Genomic DNA, 23411 nt, shown 5'->3' with positions numbered 1-23411 from the left:
TCCATTTATTTTAATATAGAAAAGAGAAGAGGAGGAGGAGGAAGAAGGCAGCATCATGAATGGCTCCACTACTGAAGATGAAGAGCAAACCAGATCAGGAGCTCCATGGTTCAAGAAGCCTCTTAAAAACACGTCAGTTGTAGACAGTGAGCCAGTCAGATTTACTGTTAAAGTAACAGGAGAACCCAAACCAGAAATTACATGGTGGTTTGAAGGAGAAATATTGCAGGATGGAGAAGATTATCAATATATTGAAAGGGGAGAAACTTACTGCCTTTACTTACCAGAAACTTTCCCAGAAGATGGAGGAGAGTATATGTGTAAAGCAGTCAACAATAAAGGATCTGCAGCTAGTACCTGTATTCTTACCATTGAAAGTAAGAATTAATCACTTTTTATCTTTTATTCTATTAATTTTTTTTTTTTTCCTTAAAATCACTTTTCTTCTTCTCTTTTTTAGCTGATGACTACTAGCTCCCCTTCCCTCTCCTTGGAACTTTCTCTTTCACTCCAGCTTTCTTACTACATCCATCTTTTCTGTGGTGGGGCCAAAAAAGGAAACCAGGAGTGCCACTATGTTGACTTCTTATTCCTTTTCGTAACAGTCTTCAAAACACAGCTCATCTAAAGAATGCCTTCTTCTTTTCCAAATAAGCATCAGATTTATCGCCTATTATGCAGTAACAGTCAATAAAATGTACTTAATGGGGGGATTAATTATTCTGTCAGAACCTATTATAAAGGCTGTGTATTTCCCATAGACGTTTACAGCAACTATGTTAAACACACACACACACACACCCCTAAGTAGAATACATTATTTTGCATGAAGGAATGGCATTTCTGAGCTTTTTACACCTAAAATTAGGCTGAAATAGCTGAGATAATTAATTTGGAACCTATCAATTTGAGTGGACTTTTTCTTTAGTAGTATACCATTTTGGTGGTTGTTTCAAAGTCTTTCTGAAGCAGATATATTGGGATTGGAGCGGGGTGGGGAAAAGTGTCACTCCTTTTAGAGGAAAAGGGGAGGAGCATGGAGAAAAACAAAAATTAAAGGACTTTTAAGAAAGACTGCCTATACAGTGTTGAGTGTTGAGGATATTAAACATGTTATTTTTCGAACGTAATATATAATTAAATTTATAAAGCAAATTTATGTGATCTTGCCTGAGCAAATTATATTTTAATAAAAAAACTTTGTATTAATAGTTCACCGAAGAGAAAACACTTTCAACATAGCTGAAGGTTTCAAGATCTAAGTGTATCAGACTTAGGGAAAAGTGGAACAACCTTCAATTTAAAATTCTAGTCTTTAAAATGAGTTTGTTACCAAGTAATATATGTATAAAAAAACACAAAGCACTCCCTTATAATATTCATCAATGTACATTTATTGAGGAAACCATAATGAATACAAAATTACAGCTAACATGTGACCTTTTACATACAATGTCATTAAAGCAAACTCTAAACCACAGTTTGTAAAGTATTCAATTTACCTCAAGTCCAAGCTGCATCTCCCTAAGACACTGTTCCCATCACAGTAGCCATTTTAAGCCAATCTTCTTTTTACACACGGGTAGTTTCTGTAGAGAACATTTTTCTCAGGACGAAAATGCATCGAGCATGCATAAGAAAAAATATATATATATGCGCAAATACATTTAAGAGTTTCTATAGGGGTATCACTGAAGAAAATAAAACCCTGGGATTTGCTTATTAAAAGCACCAATTTAAAAAATCCCTCAAAAGCTTATATTGTGACAAGAAAAATGAAGTCACTAACTCAACAAAAAATAAGGTTATTTTCAGAACCAAAATTATCTTTAATTAGGTATTGTTAAAATGCATTTTAAAGTGAGGCAGAGTTTGCAGAAAATAACAAGACATCCTCACTGATTAGTAAACTCTACATCATTATTCTACACAACAGATAACTTTCTAAGTAGAGCTGATTTTACTGGCAGAGTATTCAAACAAAATGCTATCACTTCTGAATTACTCCCCTTTCCCTCTGAAGGTACTCTGCTATTCCTACCCAAACCCACCCTTATGAATTAACTACCAAGATAATTTGTTTAAAAGATATATTTTACAATGTTTATAAACAACTAGTATTAAATTACTAGTTTTAGTATTAAAACCATTTTTTATATTAAAAAATAAAACTATACTTCTCATTTCTAAAAGAAACATCAAACCATAGAATTCTAAGTATCACCACACTAAGCTGTCTTAAAAAAAACTAAAACATGGTCAAATTTTGTTTAAGTGCTAAATAAGTCAGTTCAATTTCAATCTAAACTATACATTGTTTCTAACACTAATATCCAATGCATTCAAATCAACTGGCTCACCTTTTCTGCTTTCCATTTATTTCAGATTTAAGACCAGCGTCATTTAAAATAATGCTTATATTATCAGTGAAGGCTTATGGTAATGAATAAAAGAATTCTCATGAGACAGAAACAGTGCCCCAATATCTATTATCATTCATCTATCTATATTTTGTTTAATAAAATGCAATCTACAACTAACCAAAACTCGACAGGCTCTCAAGTTTCAATGAGTCCCTTTATATTTACATACCTATCATTGACTATTAAAACATAACATACACATAAATGTGGTGTAGTAACTATGTAACTTAAGAAATTTAACAGTTCATGGAACATTTAAGATCAAGTGAATAGCACTTTAAAATGAAAAGTGATCAAAAGCAGGTACATTACACCCTATACCATATTATGTATGGGAATACATTTCATATTTCTCAATTATGATTTGCCAATTTTACCTTCTACATTGAGCCCTTCTATGGTCCATGCTCATCGGCTCACCAATGGCATACACTCAAAGGATTCCTCTTTATGGGTAACTATCTCAGGACCTGATTTTATGAGCTATGATTTGGTGCTTGCAGCATCTTCAGCACTGTGTGTGAAAATGAAGGCAGTATTTTTGAATATTTTTCTTTGTTGCAGAGATAAGCAGGAGTTTTAAAAGGATCAGCACATTTTAGAAATTGAATAAACAAAACTGATAAGATGCTGCTTTCATACATTCATCTTAACTCAAAATATGTACCAGTTAAAATCATCTATAAAAACACACAAACATTTTAAACTGGCAAAAAAATTAAATAAATGCAGCGTCAGTTATTAAAATATTATTAAATCAGAAAAATACTGATTGCTACAGATTATGAAAGGTTATTTGCTGTACTGTTAACATTTCACTGATGCACATGCCTTTTATCAAAACATACTGCCTTATAACTTTTTCCTTTTTCAGCATATAAATTTTGTCTAAGAAAAAAATCATAATAAAATTGTAACCCATAATATCCTTACTGAATTACTATAGTTTAAGAAAAAAATAAAGAAATTATAGTTTGGGAGGGCAAAGAAATTTTCTGTCCATCATATAAAACAGATTGTGAAGGCTGTTGAAGTTTCTAAACAAGTGATTTCCTAAATCTTGAAAACTGTGTAATTGTCCTTTCTTAATCTTAACACTTCTATATTTGGGGAAAAAATACAAAAAGATTTGGATGTAGATCAATTACTGCAGCAATCTACTCATCATTTTCTTGTCTTAATAAAAAAAAAAAAAGTAAAATAAAAAACATTACCCAGAAATGTAAACAGTTGCTTTAACAACTTACAGACTTTCCACTAAGATGGTAGCATAAAATAACAAAATACATTTTGGGGAAGCAGTAGCAGATTGCCTTTGAATACACAACCACAAAAACCTCACAGGGACAACATTAATGTACTGAAATATTTATTTATATATGTCCTTAGGTTGTGCTTACCTGGTGCTTTTTGCAGCAGAACCTAAGGTGGAAGGTCTGGGAAGGCACTGTGAAGTATAAATAATTGCACTGTTTGCAATTAATAAAGATTTTAAACCTTAAATGAATCAAAATCAACAGCCTCCAATTTGTGAGTTATGATACTGAATTCAACTGAACCACTTCTTCAGTTCAATTAATAAATGCACCACTTTCCTAAAAGGTCATCTATAAAACAGTATCATGCAAAATACTGCAATTGCTCACGTCAATACCCTACTCTTAAAGATAACAAATAGCTAACTCCTTAACTATTAAACTTCAAACTAGAACTATATATCCAGATCTAAATAAGGGTAAGGGAAGTCACTCTAGGTTATATAAAACAATCAAAAACATTTCAAAATATCTATAATGAACTGTACTGCTATTTCCATCCTGTAGGTAATCTCAACATTTATGTCCTTGTACCTCTTCCTTTAAAGTATATTCAAAACAACAAATGGTGCTCCCCACCAATGACAAAATATATATTTATGAAATGTGTTAAAATTGCTACATTGCTCATTATTTGCAAACTGAAATTCCCTTCTGTCTGATACATTTCAAGACTTTCATATTAAATATAGAATATATGCATATTTTACACTGAAAAACAATATTTCAGGAGCACCAGTGAATAATACTATTCAACTTTGTTAAGTATCAGTTTTCTTTAGCTATAGCTAAAGCATATAAAAAATACTTACCCATTAAGCTCACTTTAAAAAAAATACAGAACTATGTATTATTCTATGTTAAATTAAGAAGCAGTTATGGTTTTCCAAGATATCAGCACTGTATTCCAACATAATATTCACACAAAGTATGGCATTTGCATTATGTGGAACATTGACAAAAAGATACTGTTGCAGTTCATCAATTTGTCATTCTGATGTACTTACAGTGCAATGCTCCTTGAAGGAACACAATCAAGGATGATACACAGCACAGTCCTCCTCACCCCTACAGAGCTAGTTCTATACTGGCTGGATCAAACCTGCACTTCAACAGACAATGGCAAGACAGACTGTATTTGCATGTAGTCTAATATATTAATATGCAAAGAGCCAACAAATATGCAAAGAGTAAAACAATGGATTTCAACAAAATATCAGAACTTCAGCATGAGTGTTAAAGAGTAATAAAATGACTTCAAGTACATAAAAAAATTAAGTTGATTCAATGATTGGACTTGTGCATTTACAAAACAAAGCTTATCTATACTGCTTAAAGGCAAAAAAAAAAAAGCTTGAACGTTTCCATACCCCATTTATGTTTCAATGGCAGATGCAATGTAGCTATACTTTTTGCACACTATTCACTTTTCTATCCTAAATTTAGAAAGAAACACACTATTATATACATTGAAAGAGTTGCTTTACATGGAAAAAAAACTGTTCTTATTAGACTACTCATATTCACTATCTGAAAACTGTTTAAAATTAGTTATGCCGAAACAGTCTTGGAAATCAATTATTATCAAATTAAGAACAGAAAGGTTAACTGTTATAGCAGCAGTACAGGTCTGAAACAGTGGTCATGTATAAAAAGGAAATTTCACTGTTAATGCAATGGAAGTATGCCAGAAAATCATTGTACACACATGCAGTTTTTAATCAAACAGAAGGAAAAAAAATGAAGATACCAGGATTACTTGTGCTGAAAGAGCCAAATACAATAAATGGAAAAGATCCTCCAATCTACCACTATACTGCAAGGGGGGAAAAACATGCCAGTGTTTAAAAACTCAATATTTCATGGGGAAAGCTTATATATTTGTGTATATGTATCTTAATTTATCATTGCTAAGAAATTATGAATCCTTTAAATACCCACATATCCAACTTACCGACACAGGAGGTTTCATATCATTTATTGTAAAGCACAAAACAGGCATTTTAAAAGTGAAAGTATACATTGAAAAAGTACATTTATATCACAAAGCATCAACCACATAATTGCAAATACATTTGCTGGAATGTGTACATCTACACTAAATACTAAAAACAAACCAATTTTCATTTCTACACAGAAATATTAACCTCCTATCAGTAGTGATAGATATTTTGTACATTTGCAAAAAAAACAAAACAAAACAAAAAAAAAAACACTATTTTAAACCAAAAACAAAATTAAGATCTTCATCAAGTCGTCTGCATCCATATATTTAACAAAGGTTTTTTTCCCCCACACAATGAAGCAAATACTGTATTGTCCACTTCTTATTATTGGCCCTGTGCAGAAGAGATACATAAGAAATACACAAAAAGTTAAAGAAAATCCTTGAAATGGAGCTAATTCAGGAGTGAATCCTTTAAGAAAGAAAAACTGGTTAATATAAATGGTGGTAGCTTCTTGCATGATTTGCAAATCCCTGGGGGAAGAAAATTTATTTTAAAATCAAAGGCATTGCAGAAATATTCAGCACTCAGATGCCGGAAAACATTATAAAAAACAAACAAAAAAACCCAAACAATACACTTTAGTACTTCATTTAAATAGTTATACTTTGCCAGATAAAAATTTAAAAGGCAAACACTCCCAAACAGACAAACAGTAAACATGCAGAAAACAGACTGGAGTAGAAATCAACAAATTAGCAATTACATTATACCTGAGGTGCTGGAGGATGCTGTGGCATTCCCTGGGGACTTGTCTGGGCATAATAGGCTGCTTGTTGTCTATAATACTCAGCCCAGGCTGCACTATAATCTGGCTGACCACCTGGAGGAGCCCCAGTGGGAGCAGGAACTGCTTGACCTTTGGGGAAAAAAAAAGAATTTTGTTGCTGTAAGCACAATTAAAAGTCCAACATCTCATTTCCAATAAAAACAATACCTTGCTTCTTGTAAAATTTCTCCCAAGCCTTTGAATAATCTTGTGTCTGCCCTTGTTGACCTAAAAAAACCCCCCTAAATTTTAATATTAAATTACAATCATAAGACAAAAGCACAGAGGGTCAGAATTACTCCTGTTTTATTTAAGTTGACCTAAACCCCCCCCTAAATTTTAATATTAAATTACAATCATAAGACAAAAGCACAGAGGGTCAGAATTACTCCTGTTTTATTTAAAATATTCATTAGTAGTGTCAGGAAACTACTCTGCAATTAAAAAAACGCTCTTTATTTTCTTTTTGCCTTATAATTAATCATAATGTTTAGTTCTAAAGCGTCATTATTAGTAAAAAAAACAAAATCAACCCCAAATCCACACTGCTTTAGCTAAGGAAAGTAAAGATTTAGGCATAATCTTGATTGGATTCCAGAATTAAAAACAAAAAAACCCACTTAATTGCAATGATTTAAAGATTTTATTATTTTAAGACCTAGCCAAGACTTTTTCCTGATTAGTAACCTATAAAGTGTATGTACATGTACACACATACACACACACACACACAGATTAGTAATAAGATGTTAAAAGTATCAATAATTTATTCCAATTACAACACAATGGTATTAAAAGTAACCTGACAAGGAATAAAGAACAAGATCAATGAAACACATAAAACTCAGCTTTTACGATCAGGTCTTTTTCCAAATGAGGTGACTTCGCTGAATTAAGAGACTAAAGAAATATAACAATGAAATGCAATGCAAGAATCTTTGAATGTACTTTGAATTTAACAAAACAGACGACGAAAGACATATTCCTGACAATTATGGAAATTTAAATATAGTCTGTATGTTTGTGATAATATTGAGGGTATTTATTTTCCGACAGGGTCTCACTATGCCACCCACGCTGGAGTGCAGCGGTGCATTCATGGCTCACTGCAGCCTCGACCTCCCAGGGCTCAGGTGATCCTCCCACCTCCACCTCTAGAGTAGCTGGGACTACAAGCCCACCATGCCTAGCTGATATTTTTCTCTTTTTTTGCAGAGATGGGGTTTTGCCGTGTCGTCCAGGCTGGTCTTTAACTCCTGGGCTAAAGTGATCCACCTGCCTTGGCCTCCCAAAAGTCCTGGGATTACAGGCATGAATCACTGTGCCCAGACACTGAGTTTCTTTAGAGACAACTGTCTTGTCTGCAACTTACATTGAAATGGTTCATACAAAAAAAGTACATATAAAGCACATACAGCAAACTTTTAAAAAATGATGAAGTTGAGTGGTACCTAATTTCCTTAATTTCTGAAGGTATATAATTTTCTAAATAAAAACTTGAGAAGAGAGATGTGTTGTCCTATTCAGTTTCTTTACTTAAGCACTATTTTATTTCATTTGTAACTCACTTGGCTTTGTGAAATAATTACCATAGACAAAAGTACTGGAACATGGACATATAGGAAGCTGTTTCTATGTTTGTATGATGTTGTCAACAAGGCCAATTTCCTAGTTTCAGAAACCTGTCCATCACCATTGTAAAATAGGTGACAGAATCAAAGCAACTGAGTGAAAGAATTTAAGATTTATGATTCTTTAAAAATGCATGAAACAAACCCTCTTTTCTTGGGTAACAGAGAACTCTCATATACTATTAAAAATTCTCATATTTTCCTGTCTTCTATAAAGAACTGTTAATCAAAGAGGAACATTTGCCTCTTACAAGACACAATTCAAGCAAATCTGAAACAGGTTTCAATATTTAAAAAACTGCCAAATACTCTGGTGTAACAACAGCAATAAAACCACAGGTTTTCTCTTACAAGCTGCACACTTGAAACCAAACCTGATCAAGGTAGCAATCAATATTCTCCAGGTTTTAAACCCACTGTAAGAGTTACTCATTTTAGATGTAAGATGGTAGAAACAGGCATATTCATCAAGAAAATTCCATCCATGTTCCCTTAAAAAACTACAACCTCTGCAAACTCCTATATCCCTGTGGAAAGCTAATAGTAAACACTTTAGACTTTAAAGAACTCTTTCCCTGCCCTTTCAGACATGTACTGCCTTACCTTGCTCCCCTTATTATTCTCTTTAGTTACTGGATTTTTTTTGTTTTGAGACAGGGTCTTGCTCTGTCACCTAGGCTGGAACACAGTGGTAGTGGTGTGATCATGGCTTAGTTACTGTTTGATGCAAGACAGTTGAGTTTACACTTCAGTAGAACATTATCTAATATTTATTATAGTTTTATAATTATAATCTATAAAGTTTAGCCTTAAATTTCTTTCATCCAAAAGATAAAAGACTTGCTCTAGAGTTAGCCTGTGAGATTTTATTACAGCCTAAGAGTCAGCTTTGCTTGAATAGATTTTCACATTCAGTTGTCTTCCTATATACCTGTACCTTTCCTACAAGTCTCACTCTACCCTCCTTTAGGCTTAAGGTACCAGATTCTTAAGGGTTCAGAGTCTACTGTATCAGTCCTTATCATAAGGGCCTTAAGTCAAACTTTTCTCAAATGTCTTCACTTCTCCAAACAAGAATTACTCCTTTCTACTTTGAAACCCTGCTTGTTCTCTTAAGGGTCTCTTATAAAAAATCCCTCCATTCTAGCTTTAAAAATACCCATCTTTAGATTGCTGCGATTTCTTATAACTCTCTGAAATCTTATCAAGATTTTCTCTACTTGGGAGGCTGAGGCAGAAGAATTGCTTGAACCTGGGAGGTGGATGCTGCAGTGAGCCGAGATTGTGCCACTGCACTCCAGCCTGGGCGACAGGGAGAGGTTCCATCTCAAAAAAAAAAAAAAAAAAAAAAAAATTATCTTAGTTATCCTGGGGGAAATTTTAGAATTGTTTTAAAATATAAACCTAAATTTTTTGGAAAACTTAAACCCTAACCTACATCTGTTTTCAACTAATCTATTTTGCTCATAAAATTGACAGGTGAGGCTGGGTGTGGTGACTCATGCATGTAATCCCAACACTTTGACAGGCTGATGCAGGTGGATCACCTGAGGTCAGGAGTTTGAGACCAGCCTGGCCAACATGATGAAACCCTGTATCTATTAAAAACACAAAAAAATTAGCCAGACGTGGTAGCGTGCGCCTGTAATCCCAGCTACTTGGGAGGCTGAGGCAGGAGAATTGCTTGAACCTGGGAGGCGGAGGTTGCAGTGAGCTGAGATCATGCTGCTGCATTCCAGCCTAGGCGAGAGAGTGAGACTCCCTCTCACATAAATAAATAAATAAATAAATAAATAAATAAATAAATAAATAAAATTAACAGGTGATTATTGTGGTACTACAGAAAAACGATAGAAAAGGTGGGATAAGGAGGTTCCTTAGTCATACAGCATTATTATTTAATATTTAATTATATTATTTAATTATTTCTATGCCATGTTTTCCTACAGAGGATTTAAGACAGTATAGCATAGTATCTCTAACTGGCAGGGAAATGGCAAAAAAAAAAAGAAAAAAAATTAAAGACAGTAAAGACAAATTCTTCCCTTAACAATGAAAATTAGAATTTCTTCCCTTAACAATAAAAATCAGAACTCAACCCACCCACTCATTTTGAGTAAAACATAAAAGACTAAACAGTAAGAGTATTAACGGCCGTATTACAAAAATAATCAGTAAGGTAAAATAAAGCACAGAAGTCAAACTCATTCCTCAGTAATTGGCTAAATCCATTAACCAGTCTTTATTTTTACCTACTTAATAACTTAATAACTGGGGACCATATCTAGGGAACATTACCCACTGAGAAAACAGAAGCTGAAGTTAAAGATTTTTGACCCAAACATGTGATCAGGTCTCACTGTGACGCCAAGGCTGGCCTCAATCCCCTGTGTTCAAGGGATCCTTCTACCTTAGCCTCCCTAGCAGCTGGGACTACAAGTGTGTGCTACTGCATGTGGCTCATGCTCAAGTCTTTTAAAATGGTGATGCTATTTCACTGAAGTTAAGTTGATTACAGGTCCCGACCACAATGTTGTCAGGACATGATTATTAATAGCATCCCTATTCATTCTAAAAAGGATCCCAGTTCAGAAAATATATTATGTAACCAACCTTAATCAGAGTAGTTTCTTTTTGCAGAATTTTAGCTACTACAGATCTGCCTAAGCTATGTCACAAAAACATATATTAATCTGTTATAGTCTCAGAAATAGATGGAACATGACTCTCCTAGGAAGCCACTCTAAGAGGAAAAACAATTTTTTTCTTTCTTTAAAAAGAAACCAGTTGTGCAGAACATCTTTATCATCGAGTATATGTAATTTTACACCTAGAATAAAATCATCACCCTTCTGGAAATTTTTCTTTCTGCAGAGAATGAGAAACATTCTTTGGCAAAGAAAACACTGAAATTTACACTGAGAATCCCAAGTAGACCGGTCTCTTATGACAAAACTACCACCTATAGATTCTTTTTCTGCTAGTGAAGGATAACCAAGCTTACCAATTTAGCTTTCGTTTGTGACATCTAGCTGTGGTATGTAACAATTTTTAAAGAGCAAAAGCAGTTGAAACATAGTGATTTGTCCAGAAGTATAGTATCAGGTTCCAAATGGTCCCTAAAGAGACAAATTTGGGAGACAAGCTTGGGACTCAGACCCTCTTGGAAGCCAGATTCTGGTTCCATCACTTAGTTACTTTCCGTCACTGCAGATTACTTCTTACCTGCTTATCCTGCGGCAAAAATAATGGTATCACACACAATCCATTTTCACCTGACACATTAAAATTTAACCTTATGTCATTCAGACTAATATATATAACTGTCATTGTCAAAAGTATAGTAATGTTAATACTGTATGTGCCAGTGAGGAAATTTCTAGTTTCAATTAATAACTGGCTGACAAATGCAATTAGAAAGAAAAATATTTCCTTGCTATATAACCACAAATTTAAAAACTATAATTTGCAACTGTCTTGGTATGTTTACGAGTCCAGTGATTGTATTCAATTATTCTCTTCCTGAAGAGAATAATTTGTGTTTCAATTTAATTAAGTATGTATTTTCCAGAAATGTATAAAACATACCCATTTTCTTGTAGTACTCTTCCCAAGCCTTGGTATAATCAACCTGTCCAGCTGGGGCTGGATTCTGCTGATCTCCTTGATCAAGCAAAACAAAACAAAACAGAAAAACAGAATTAAAGTTTTTAAAAGGCAATTTTAGCTGTTTCCTTGGGTGCAGGAGCTGGCAGGGGCCTGCAATGTGACAGTGAGGGTAGGAGGGAGGTACTACGTAGTGGCGGCATCCCGACTGGTGCCAAAGATAGAAGGTACTGGGGGTACAGAGGTGGTGGACAGAAAAGAAAACCAACCTGTTTGGAAGACTGGTTATGTCAAACATGTAAGTAAATGTATGTCAAATAAGGAGATACACTGAGGATACCAGGTTTCTCACCATTTGTAAACAAGTACAAAAAAGGAAAAGGCTTGAAAACCCCAAAATGCTGAAATGGATGTGGTAATATGAACATAGTTCTAAAAAATATATACATATATCAATGTTTATGTGTTTTTTGGCATGTGTACGTAGGTATGCATTTATGTAAATATATTTCCTAGTTCTATCTGCTGAAAGAAGTTAGAAGCAATTACACCTCAGTAGCAACAAGCATACTCAAGTCTTGTTTCTAACTACCATACTCTACTAAAAGGAATCAGAGCTCTTTGAAGAAATAGCTGACTTAAGGGTTGGAGCCCAGAAAGCACAAAATAACAATCTTACTGTGCCAGACAGTATGGAAGTGCTTAAAAGAATGACAGATATTTCAAAAGGATATAGGCACCACCCTGAATATACTCCCTGACTGGCCAAATCTAGGATAATCTGATTATCAAAATTATAAAAATATTTTATTTTATTTTTTTGAGAGGGAGTCTGGCTCTGTCTCCCAGGCTGGAGTGCAGTGGCCGGATCTCAGCTCACTGCAAGCTCCGCCTCCCGGGTTCACACCATTCTCCTGCCTCAGCCTCTGGAGTAGCTGGGACTACAGGCGCCCGCCACCTCGCCCGGCTAGTTTTTTGTATTTTTAGTAGAGACGGGGTTTCACCGTGTTAGCCAGGATGGTTTCGATCTCCTGACCTCGTGATCCGCCCGTCTCGGCCTCCCAAAGTGCTGGGATTACAGGCTTGAGCCACCGCGCCCGGCCTAAAAATATTTAAAAAATATAACCCATTGCAAAAATCAGAAATCCATAATGATATAAAGAGCTTAATATATCAATGTTGACTTACTGATTTGGAGGGCTGTATGATGGTTATATATTTTTGAAGAAGTACCCAACAGGACATTGTGTCTATAGTTTAGTCTTAAATGATTTCTTTCAGAACTAATTATACTGGATATAATTAGTTTCCTTCAGAACTAATTATAATGGATATTTAAAATAAATACACACCCATACACTTGTATGATATAGATGGTAATAAGAGTAAACAAGGGATAAAACATTAACAGCTGGGCTATATGGGTGGCTCCTGGTATTCTTATAACTTTTATGAAAGTTTGAAACTATTTCAAGGTAACAATTTAAAAAAAGAAAAGTCCCCTTAAATTATAATTAAATAATGTTAGAAATTTTAGGTATTATACAGTGATGTAGTTCATACATAATTCCAAGCACAAGTTTTGGCTTTCACATTTAAGTTCTTTAGTTACCTTGTCCATTAGTTTGAGTTGTAGTTGGTGCACCTGCAGGGGCTGCTGGTGGTGGCTGTGCTTGCTGTTGATAATAGTGAGCATAATAAGCAGCCCAAGCTGCTGAATTTGGATCCGTTCCTGCCTTAGCTAGAATAAATGAAAGTTCAAGGTTTGCACGTGAAGTCTGTAATTCTCTCTCTCTCTCTCACACACACACACACACACACACACACACACACACACACACACACATACACACACACACCCAGCCCTCTGGCAAATATACAGCTCCCAAAATTAACGAGAACATTTAAAAAAGTACATGAAAACTTTTATATTTTCTATTATTTTTGTTGTTACCATCAGCTTTTATTAAAGAAAACCAAGGCTCAGAGACCAAGTGACTTTCCCAGGTTAAAAACTACTGAGTTGCATAACTGGGATATGAATAAACGTCTTTTGGCTCCAAATCCAATGCTCTGTCTCAAACCATCCTGTGCCCTTGTTTTTTTCTAAATTGGTTTCGCCTCAAGCACAAACAGCTCTATCTGGAAGATGACTTAAGAAAAACATTTCTAGGGGCTAACCTGCATAAGAAAGAAACAATTATTTTAGAACAATGAACTTTGTCCTTATTTTCAATGAAGAGAAAATATAAAATCTTAAAAAAAGATTAGCCACATTTCATCCTATTTCACATTGAATGTTATAAACTTGATGTCATCCTACTTGAAATTCTTCATTCTCTAGAATCTTCAGGATGGTCAAAGCTTAAGTACAGCCTATCATTCAACATCTTTAACAGTCTGAATCCCCTGGCTTATCCTTTCCATTTCAGCCTCATCTCTCCCTTCGTTTGTATCTCTTCAAAACCCAAGCTCCAGCCACAACACAGGGCTTGTACTTTTCAGAAATCACTATGCCCATGCCTTGGCTTTTAGCTATGTTATGTTTCCTCTACACTTGACTGACCCTCACTCATCTCCCACATCAACTGAAGTGCAAACAGTTTGAGACCTCTCAATCTTCTAGAAACCAGAAAAAAACTTGACTCTGTCCTTTATACTAGGAATATCATACAATTAAAACTTTTAAATTTTCTATCATGCTTTCATTCTGAACAGTAGCAATTCTCAGCTGCTTAACAAAGGTTAGTCAAGTTTGAGAAGGAGCGAGAATTTCTAGAAAAAGAAAACTACAAGGTAATATAATTGTAAGGTGTTATTAGGACACCCTCCAAGCTTTTCTCAATTGCCCAATGTACTGCTTTTGTATGTTGGATGTTTACATATCTCAGTAGTGTCATTACCTGTATTTATTATTTTTTTTGAGATGAAGTGTCTCACTCTGTTGCCCAGGCTGGAATGCAATGGAGCGATTCTCAAGCAATTCTCCTGTCTCAGCCTCCCAAGTAGCTGGCATTACAGGCACCCGCCACCACACCCAGCTAATTTTTGTATTTTTAGTAGAGACAGGTTTTCACCATGTTGGTTAGGCTGGTCTCCAACTCCTGACCTCAAGTGAACTGCCCGCCTCAGCCTCCCAAAGTACTAGGATTGCAGGTGTTAGCCATGGTGCCCGGCCATTATCTGTATATTAATCAAGAAATCTAGGTATTTCACTTTACACTATGCCTGGATAGAGAATTTGAGATAAAACAGACTTTAGGAAGTGTTATTTCTACACCCAAACGTGTAAACCATACTGAAGTACCAGTCTCACAGTTACAAATAACTAGTATGTACTATGAATTTACTAAATGTTCACTCAACCCAAGATTCATTCATTGATCAATTTATAGATAAGAAAACAGGCTTAGAGGAGTTCAAAAACTTGCCTGACATCTCACCATTAGTAAACTGTAGGACTAGGACTGATCTAGGTCTATCTGACTCTGAAGTCTAAATTCTTGACCACTACATAAATCCGTAACAGACCACTCTTTTTTTAAAGAAACATTTTAGTTCATATATTAAAACATTACGTTATTCTAAGTCTAATATAAGCAGTATCCACCCCAGAGACCCAGTAACCCTTTGATAAATCTGAGTGGGGCCAACCAGCTGGTTTTAGTTAAATGGGTTACTTCTTGCCCAAAGGCCATGCTGCAACCACATTCACTGACCAGCTTTTGTAGCAGTGACTTCATTACTACTCCAAGTAGGAAACTCAACATGTGATACAAAGACCACTTCCACTTCTTATTCCCATCATTTTTTCTCAATCATGCTAACCACCCAGTAGTGCTCAAAAATACAATCCTGGCAGATCCAAGTTACCCAGTATGAATCTGCCTCTTAACCTACTCAAACTCTTCAATCTCATTACTTAATTATACTATCCCAATTAGCCAAGAGGGAAAGCAAAGCCCTTTCATTCTCCAAAAATTAGTGTTTACAGTATTATATTCTGTACCCTGTGAGCCCTTCTATCAGTGTTGGTATGCTGGGAGTGCATTCTTTTGCTATAAAACACAACCCCAACTTTGCATACCTATATCCTAGCACAACTCAAGTCATTCCTTGAATTAATGGAAGTTGTGATTATTTGGTAACTATCATGCTGTGTCATCATATTCCAAACAGCACACTTCCTATGAAGTTAACCAAGCAATTTCATTTACATAAATTACTTCAAGTTTTTTTGGGATAAATATATTATGTGTAGAAAGTAATCCATAATTGAGTATATTTTCCTTGAAACTACTCTGGTGAAAGAGGCCTAAAAGGTAGGTAGCAGGTGAAAAAAAAGGATCATAAATAAATGTTAACTGGTTTCAAAGAATGACTCTTTGACCAAGATGGAAAGCAAACTACAGGGTATGGAAAGACGCCAGAATAGAACAGGGTATTATATATATATATATATGTATAAAATCCAGATCTGAATATAGAAAATAATTAAATGTATTTGGGTTTTAGCATGCAGTTATTAAATACAGGCCTGATTTTTACTCACATGAAGTTGTCATTATGAGGAGTACTAGAACCGATATCTTATTTGACAATTTGGGAGTTTAATGCCCAAATACTTAACACTCTGTAAGACTGTTATATATATACATATATATATACTTTTAAGAGATGGGGTCCCATTCTGTTGCCCAGGGGAGTGCAGTGGTGCGCCCACAGCTCAATACAATCTAGAACTTCTAGCCTCAAGCAATCCCCCTGCCTCAGCCTTCCGAGGAGCTAGAAATACAGACACATACCACCCTGGCTGGCTAATTTAAAACAAATTTTTTAAGAGATGGGTTTTGCCATGTTGCCCAGGCTGGTCTCAACCCTCAGCCTCAGACTTCTGAACAGATGGGATTACAGACGTGAGCCTCAGTGCCCGGCCCCATCACATAATTTTCTAAGTAAGTAAAAACCATTTTTTCATAGATAATGTCACAGTTAACACGCTACATATTTGATAGCACTGGTAACCAAAACCTGTGATATTGTGCTCTTTCCTGCAGCTTTTAGCTTTTATCATTCTGCTATATCCACTCATAAGAAAGCCAAACGCAAGCTGAAAGGAATTCCATAAAAGCAGAGATCTTATTCATGTCAGTCCTATATACACTGGGGTTGAGGCAGTGCCTAACACTGTTGAAAGAGTAAAGTGAGTGAAGGTGAGGCATACAAATGTAGAATCAACACTAGAAAATTTAATAACGTAACACGAGTGAAAAACAATACAGCTAACACACAAATGATAAGCATCTTTTTACCTGGATCAGGAGGAGCCTGCTGCTGCCAGTGTGGATATGCATTTCCCCATCCCTGGGGAGCATATGGGGCTGGAGGACCACTGAGAAGAAAATTCATTATAAAAATATAGTCCAAAAACTAGAATCTTTGGGGGAAAGCCCAGAACTAAACCCAATACTTACTGAGGAGCCGGGCCTGGTGGTCCAGGATTATAAGGTGCAGGGTTGTATGGTCCCATTGGAGTTCCAGGCCCTGGAGGCCCAGGAGGTCCATGGGGGCCTGGGACGCCATGGGGCCCATGGGGTACAGGTGGCCCTAAAGGATTTACTGGGCCCTACAAAAAAAAAGGAAGACATAGAAAAATCAGAAAAAACACAGTAATGGTTAAACAACTCTATGGACAAATAATCTTCCCTTATAGTCACAAACAACAAATTTTAGGTTTTCCTTCCTTTCCTCATTCATTTTGCAAAAACTATTTTATCTGCCATAATAATGAGACATGTGAAATTTACTAAAATCAATAGCGGTAGCAATTAAATGCAATTTAAATTAAATTAAAATTAGCAATTAAATTTCCTTTAGCTTGTTTGCAACAGCAGTAGATCCCTTTCCTTTTATAATTCTTTTACTATCTTTTTTCATCTTAATCACAGAAATCAGGTCCTTATCTTCAGCTCTTCTCTCTACATCTACTTGCCTAACATAAGACAATCATCTTGACAATATATTCCCAAACTGCTTGGGTCCTGTATCATCAATTGTCTTCTGAACACTTCATTGATAATGTTAACAGCTAGTTGGTTCACTATCAAACTAAAATCCACCTCACAACCTATTTCTGTCACTGAAACCCCATTCAGATCAATAATTTATATCCTTTTTGGCCTTTCATGTATCATAATTCTAAACAGCACAAACATTCCCTTTTTAATTCCTTCAATAAATCAGGATATTTTATATCCTTATCATGCATGCATGCCACATCATAATTAATAATGCTTAACATAATTAATAATGATTTCTGTTTTGTTAAGCCAACAAAGACATTACACTTAACTGTCCTAAAATGCTCCTTCTGAGTAGTTAACACAACCAGGCGGCATGCTGGACAAAATGCTAACACTACATTTTGTTGTAAATTTCTCACTGCAAAATAGGGAAACAAGTTATTAACTTGTCTCTTTAAGTCTCCAATTGTTGTCATCTCTCACTTATTATCCATGATGTATTCTATCCAAATAGTAAAATAATACTGAAAAGTAGCAACATTTTTTTAGGGCTATGTGCCAGGCATTCTTTTAAGTGACACACGTGAACGTTCATTTAATCCCTACAACTCTATGAAATAGATACAATTATCCTCATTTTATAGGAGGAAACCGAGGCACAGAAAAGCCTGAGGAACTTCTCCAAGGTCACAGAACCAGTAAATGATTCACAGAATTTTGAACTCAGGCAACCTGACTCCAGAGTCCATGCTCCTAATCACCACACCAAAGTGCTTCTCTAAAACAATCTATCTTGTTTTACCATGAATCCAACAGAAATCCTGATCCATGCATTTGAGGCTAATACTGTAAAATCAAAAACCAAGATGTGCTATTCATTTTTTTTGCCATGGCATCAACCTCCTATCATTATTCCATAAACATCTTCATTTTTTGAACAATTAAACTATCCATACAACAGAACTTACAATGTTTGTGTACATTTTCTAAGATGTTCCTTAAATATCTTTTGTACATCTATTTTTGTCTTCCCAAGTACACAGAAACAGCGTCAACCTTGTTTTGCACGCACCCCATCCACAGCATGGCAAACGCCAAAACTTAATTTTTCCTAGGAAATTCTGATTAATAATTTAAGATGCTCCCTGCACACTTTGTGTTAAAAACTCCAGTAAGACACCATCTGCCTCATTTACAAAAAAGCAGTCAAAGCTTTTCATACTTTTTGTTCTAACAGAAAACTTTTCTGGAGAAAAAAACCCAAACATCTGTGTAAAATCAGATGCTGGGCCCTATCCCAGACATTTTGAGTTAAGTCTGTCTCTGTATATTATGTGTAAGAGTTGGAAGCACCCAAATAGTCTACATTTTAAAACCCCCAGATGATGTGTGAGCCAGTCCGAAAGCTAGGATTTATGAATTTCTACTGCAGAGCGGAAGATGCATCTGATTTATCTTGTTTGCCTTGCTGTGGTTCAGTATAGTAAAATCTTAATAAATAATGAATTCCCATTACCTATGTCCTTCAAGTATGTTCCACAATCCTACAATAACACTAATATGATGCCTGCACCCTCCTATCTATCCACACTCAAATGTAAGGTTCTCAAAACCTGTAACTGTACATTTAATTAGGTTATTTTCATTGCTGGAAAATCTTCACATTGTATCTATTATACGTATCATGAAATCTATAAATACAGACTAGTAATTATACATTTTCCTTCGATGTATTCAAATAAACATCTTAATTTAACTACAATCTAAGAGTCTACACTATAAATTAAAAGTTTAAAGTATACTCACACCAATCTTTTCTTCTATGAGTTGCCGAGCATAGTCTATCTGTTGTGGAGTGCCGCGAATTGTAAATAACTTCATATTAGGATCTGCATTTGGTGGAGGATTTCTCTGAAGTTCTATTCTTGCACCAGACTGTTGGCTTATGCTTTTTATGGTTTCCCCTCCTAAAATCAAAAGACAGTAATTTCTCTAAAGGTTTCAAGGGTATATTAGGAGCTATTTAGAAGAAAATGGTTACAATTAAATGGGCCATTAAAAACATGGCTTGGTCAGTATTCTACTTGACAGTATTGTATTAAGATTTTAATTTAGTATTCTACACTTTAAATCAAATTTTAGGAAGCATTTCATGCTTCTCTTAAAATACATTTACATTTACTTAGTATGTTTAAACTTAACCTTAATGTGATTATAATAAAATATTTGAATAAACTGCTTTTAAAAGCAGTGTAAACATAAACTAATACACTTATAAACATTCAAATTTTAAAATATGAGTTGGGAAAACCAAAATGGGCAAACAAAACACTCAAACAACTTTTGGGTCAAAAGACCTTTCTTATGCTAATAATTATCTTAGTTCACCTTCTCTAGAAGCTAGTAAGATTAAAATCCTGCTCTTTTATAAACATACATTAGATCCTTCATTTATGTTTTACTTGTTACATATTAACAAAAGAATGCTTTTCTACTAAAGTACAGCCAGAGAAAAAGCATTGCCACTTGTTTACAACAGCAACAGAAATAGTGTCCAGAAAAATGAATAACGTGTTAAACATTAAGAGTTTAAAATACATTGCCTTTTCCTATTATTAATCCAGTTTTCCCAGTTGGCACAATAAAATTAAATTCCTGTAGTCCACCAGGTGGTCCCATGTTCCAGTTGCCTTGACCTCTACCTCTTCCTCGACCACCAGGTCCAGGTCCCCCAGGATTACCCGCCTATAGAGAGGAATAGATAAGAAGGAAAAAAGTCAGCACAGAAATACTTTTTTTCATGATAAAATCATTACATCTATTTTTCCCAGCTCTCAAATACCTGAACCATAAATGTAGAGATGAACTGGCCCAAATAATCATAATAACATTCTTTTAAATTCAAGAGTAAATAAGGTAGCACTTAAGGTAGTAGTTCTTCCTGCTCCCAGATCTTTACCTTAAAGCAATTTAAACTTTCTCCATTAATAACGCATCATCAAGCAGACTCTGATATAGAGGAAACTTCAGATTTCATGAAGGAAAATACTTTTCCATAAAAACAAAAAATGAAAATGTTAACTTTCTATCAAACCTGGACACTTCGAAGAAGGTCTGTAATAATTTCTGCAGCATGTTGACATCGGTCTGGAGGTCCTGTTATTTGTGCTATCCTCTCAGGTGTTGTTCCATCATCTTCAAAACAAAGAAACAAAATTAATTAAACAATAAATGGGCGTGGCACCCAAGATGGCCGAATAGGAACAGCTCCAGCCTCCAGCTCCCAGCATGAGTGACAAAGATGAAGAGTGATTTCTGCATTTTCAACTGAGGTACCGGGTTCATCTCACTGGGGCGTGTCGGACAGTTGATGCTGGTCCGCGGATGCAGCCCGACCAGTGAGAGCTGAAGCAGGGCGAGGCATCACCTCATCTGGGAAGCGAAAGGGGAAGGGAATTCCTTTTCCTACCCAAGGGAAATTGAGACACACAACACCTGGAAAATTGGGTAACTCTCACCCTAATACTGCGCTTTACCAAGGGTCTTAGGAAACGGTACACCAGGAGATTATATCCCACACCTGACCCAGAGGGTTGCACGCCCACGGAGCCTCCCTCATTGCTAGCACAGCAGTTGGAGATCTAACTGTAAGGCTGCAGCGAGGCTGGGGAGGGGCACCCGCCACTGCTGAGGCTTAAGTAGACAAACAGAGCCGCAAGGAAGCTCGAAGTGGGTGGAGCCCACCGCAGCTCAAGGAGGCCTGTCTGCCTCTGTAGACTCCACCTCTGGGGACAGGGCACAGCTNATGGCCGAATAGGAACAGCTCCAGCCTCCAGCTCCCAGCATGAGTGACAAAGATGAAGAGTGATTTCTGCATTTTCAACTGAGGTACCGGGTTCATCTCACTGGGGCGTGTCGGACAGTTGATGCTGGTCCGCGGATGCAGCCCGACCAGTGAGAGCTGAAGCAGGGCGAGGCATCACCTCATCTGGGAAGCGAAAGGGGGAAGGGAATTCCTTTTCCTACCCAAGGGAAATTGAGACACACAACACCTGGAAAATTGGGTAACTCTCACCCTAATACTGCGCTTTACCAAGGGTCTTAGGAAACGGTACACCAGGAGATTATATCCCACACCTGACCCAGAGGGTTGCACGCCCACGGAGCCTCCCTCATTGCTAGCACAGCAGTTGGAGATCTAACTGTAAGGCTGCAGCGAGGCTGGGGGAGGGGCACCCGCCACTGCTGAGGCTTAAGTAGACAAACAGAGCCGCAAGGAAGCTCGAAGTGGGTGGAGCCCACCGCAGCTCAAGGAGGCCTGTCTGCCTCTGTAGACTCCACCTCTGGGGACAGGGCACAGCTAAACAAAAAGCAGCAGAAACCTCTGCACATGTAAAAGTCCCTGTCTGACAGCTTTGAAGAGAGCAGTGGCTCTTCCAGCACAGAGGTTGAGATCTGAGAACGGACAGACTGCCTGCTCAAGTGGGTCCCTGACCCCTGAGTAGCCTAACTGGGAGACATCCCCCACTAGATGCAGACTGACACATCACACATCACACGGCTGGGTACACCCTGAGACGAAGCTTCCAGAGCAAGAATCAGACAGCAACACTTGCTGTTCAGCAATAGTCTATATTCTGCAGCTGCCTCTGCTGATACCCAGACAAACAGGGTCTGGAGTGGAAATCAAGCAAACTCCAACAGACCTGCAGCTGAGCGTCCTGACTGTTAGAAAGAAAACTAACAAACAGAAACAACACCCACACCAAAACCCCATCAGTACGTCACCATCATCAAAGACCAAAGGCAGATAAAACCACAAAGATGGGGAAAAAGCCGTGCAGAAAAGCTGGAGATTCAAAAGCGCATCTCCACCTCCAAAGGAACGCGGTTCACCACCAGCAACGGAACAAAGCTGGACGGAGAATGACTTTGACGAGTTGAGAGAAGAAGGCTTCAGTGGATCAAACTTCCCAGAGCTAAAGGAGGAACTATGTAACCAGCACAAAGAAACTAAAAACCTTGAAAAAAGAATGGATGAATGGATAACTAGAATAATCAACGCAGAGAAGACCTTTAAAGAACTGATAAGAGATGAAAATCATGACACGAGAACTACATGACAAATGCATAAGCTTCAGTAACCGACTCAAATCAACTGGAAGAAAGATTATCAGGGATTGAAGATCAAATGAATGAAATGAAGTGAAAAGAGAAATGTAGAGAAAAAAGAGTAAAAAGAAATGAAGAAAGCCTCCAAGAAATATGGTATTATGTGAAAAGACCAAAAATGCGTCTGATTGGTGTGCCTGAAAGTGACAGGGAAAATGGAACCAACTTGGAAAACACTCAGCAGGATATCATCCAGAACTTCCCCAACCTAGTAAGGCAGGCCAACATTCAAATTCAGGAAATACAGAGAACGCCACAAAGATACTCCTCTAGAACAGCAACTCCAAGACACATAACTGTCAGATTCATCAAAGTTGAAATGAAGGAAAAAATGTTAAGGGCAGCCAGAGGGAAAGGTCGGGTAACCCACAAAGGGAAGTCCATCAGACTAACAGTGGATCTCTCAGCAGAAACTCTCCAAGCCAGAAGAGAGTGGGGGCCAATATTCAACATTCTTAAAGAAAA

At 36.5% G+C, this 23411-nt stretch overlaps 2 protein-coding genes across 14 annotated transcripts in view; one reads left to right on the top strand and one right to left on the bottom strand.

Annotated features, from left to right (window-relative positions):
- Positions 1–1330, top strand: part of NEXN (nexilin F-actin binding protein) — a 53593-nt gene extending 52263 nt beyond the window's left edge. The window contains 1 exon segment of the mRNA XM_017877389.1: positions 20–1330. Coding sequence (XP_017732878.1) covers positions 20–388 — 369 coding nt within the window. The 3' untranslated portion in view covers positions 389–1330.
- A 43-nt stretch (positions 1331–1373) lies between these two features.
- Positions 1374–23411, bottom strand: part of FUBP1 (far upstream element binding protein 1) — a 39373-nt gene continuing 17335 nt past the window's right edge. For 2 of the 13 annotated variants that reach the window (XM_017877392.1, XM_017877390.1), the window contains exons 12-21: positions 20869–20969; positions 20378–20519; positions 19581–19741; positions 17226–17377; positions 17064–17143; positions 13364–13492; positions 11734–11808; positions 6459–6604; positions 3824–3870; positions 1374–1589 (exon numbers count right to left, since the gene is read on the bottom strand). In XM_017877392.1, coding sequence (XP_017732881.1) covers positions 1556–1589; positions 3824–3870; positions 6459–6604; positions 11734–11808; positions 13364–13492; positions 17064–17143; positions 17226–17377; positions 19581–19741; positions 20378–20519; positions 20869–20969 — 1067 coding nt within the window. In that variant the 3' untranslated portion in view covers positions 1374–1555. Of the gene's footprint in view, positions 6079–6458; positions 6605–11733; positions 11809–13363; positions 13493–17063; positions 17144–17225; positions 17378–19580; positions 19742–20377; positions 20520–20868; positions 20970–23411 lie in introns of all 13 variants that reach the window. The other 11 variants (XM_017877394.1, XM_017877393.1, XR_001886627.1 and 8 more) reach the window with 10 other exon arrangements.

This window comes from Rhinopithecus bieti, unplaced genomic scaffold (genome assembly GCF_001698545.2).
Source record: "Rhinopithecus bieti isolate Rb0 unplaced genomic scaffold, ASM169854v2 scaffold_10654, whole genome shotgun sequence".
NCBI lineage: Eukaryota > Metazoa > Chordata > Mammalia > Primates > Cercopithecidae > Rhinopithecus > Rhinopithecus bieti.
Note: the sequence above shows the minus strand (reverse complement) of the source record. Positions and strands in the feature narration are given on the sequence as shown.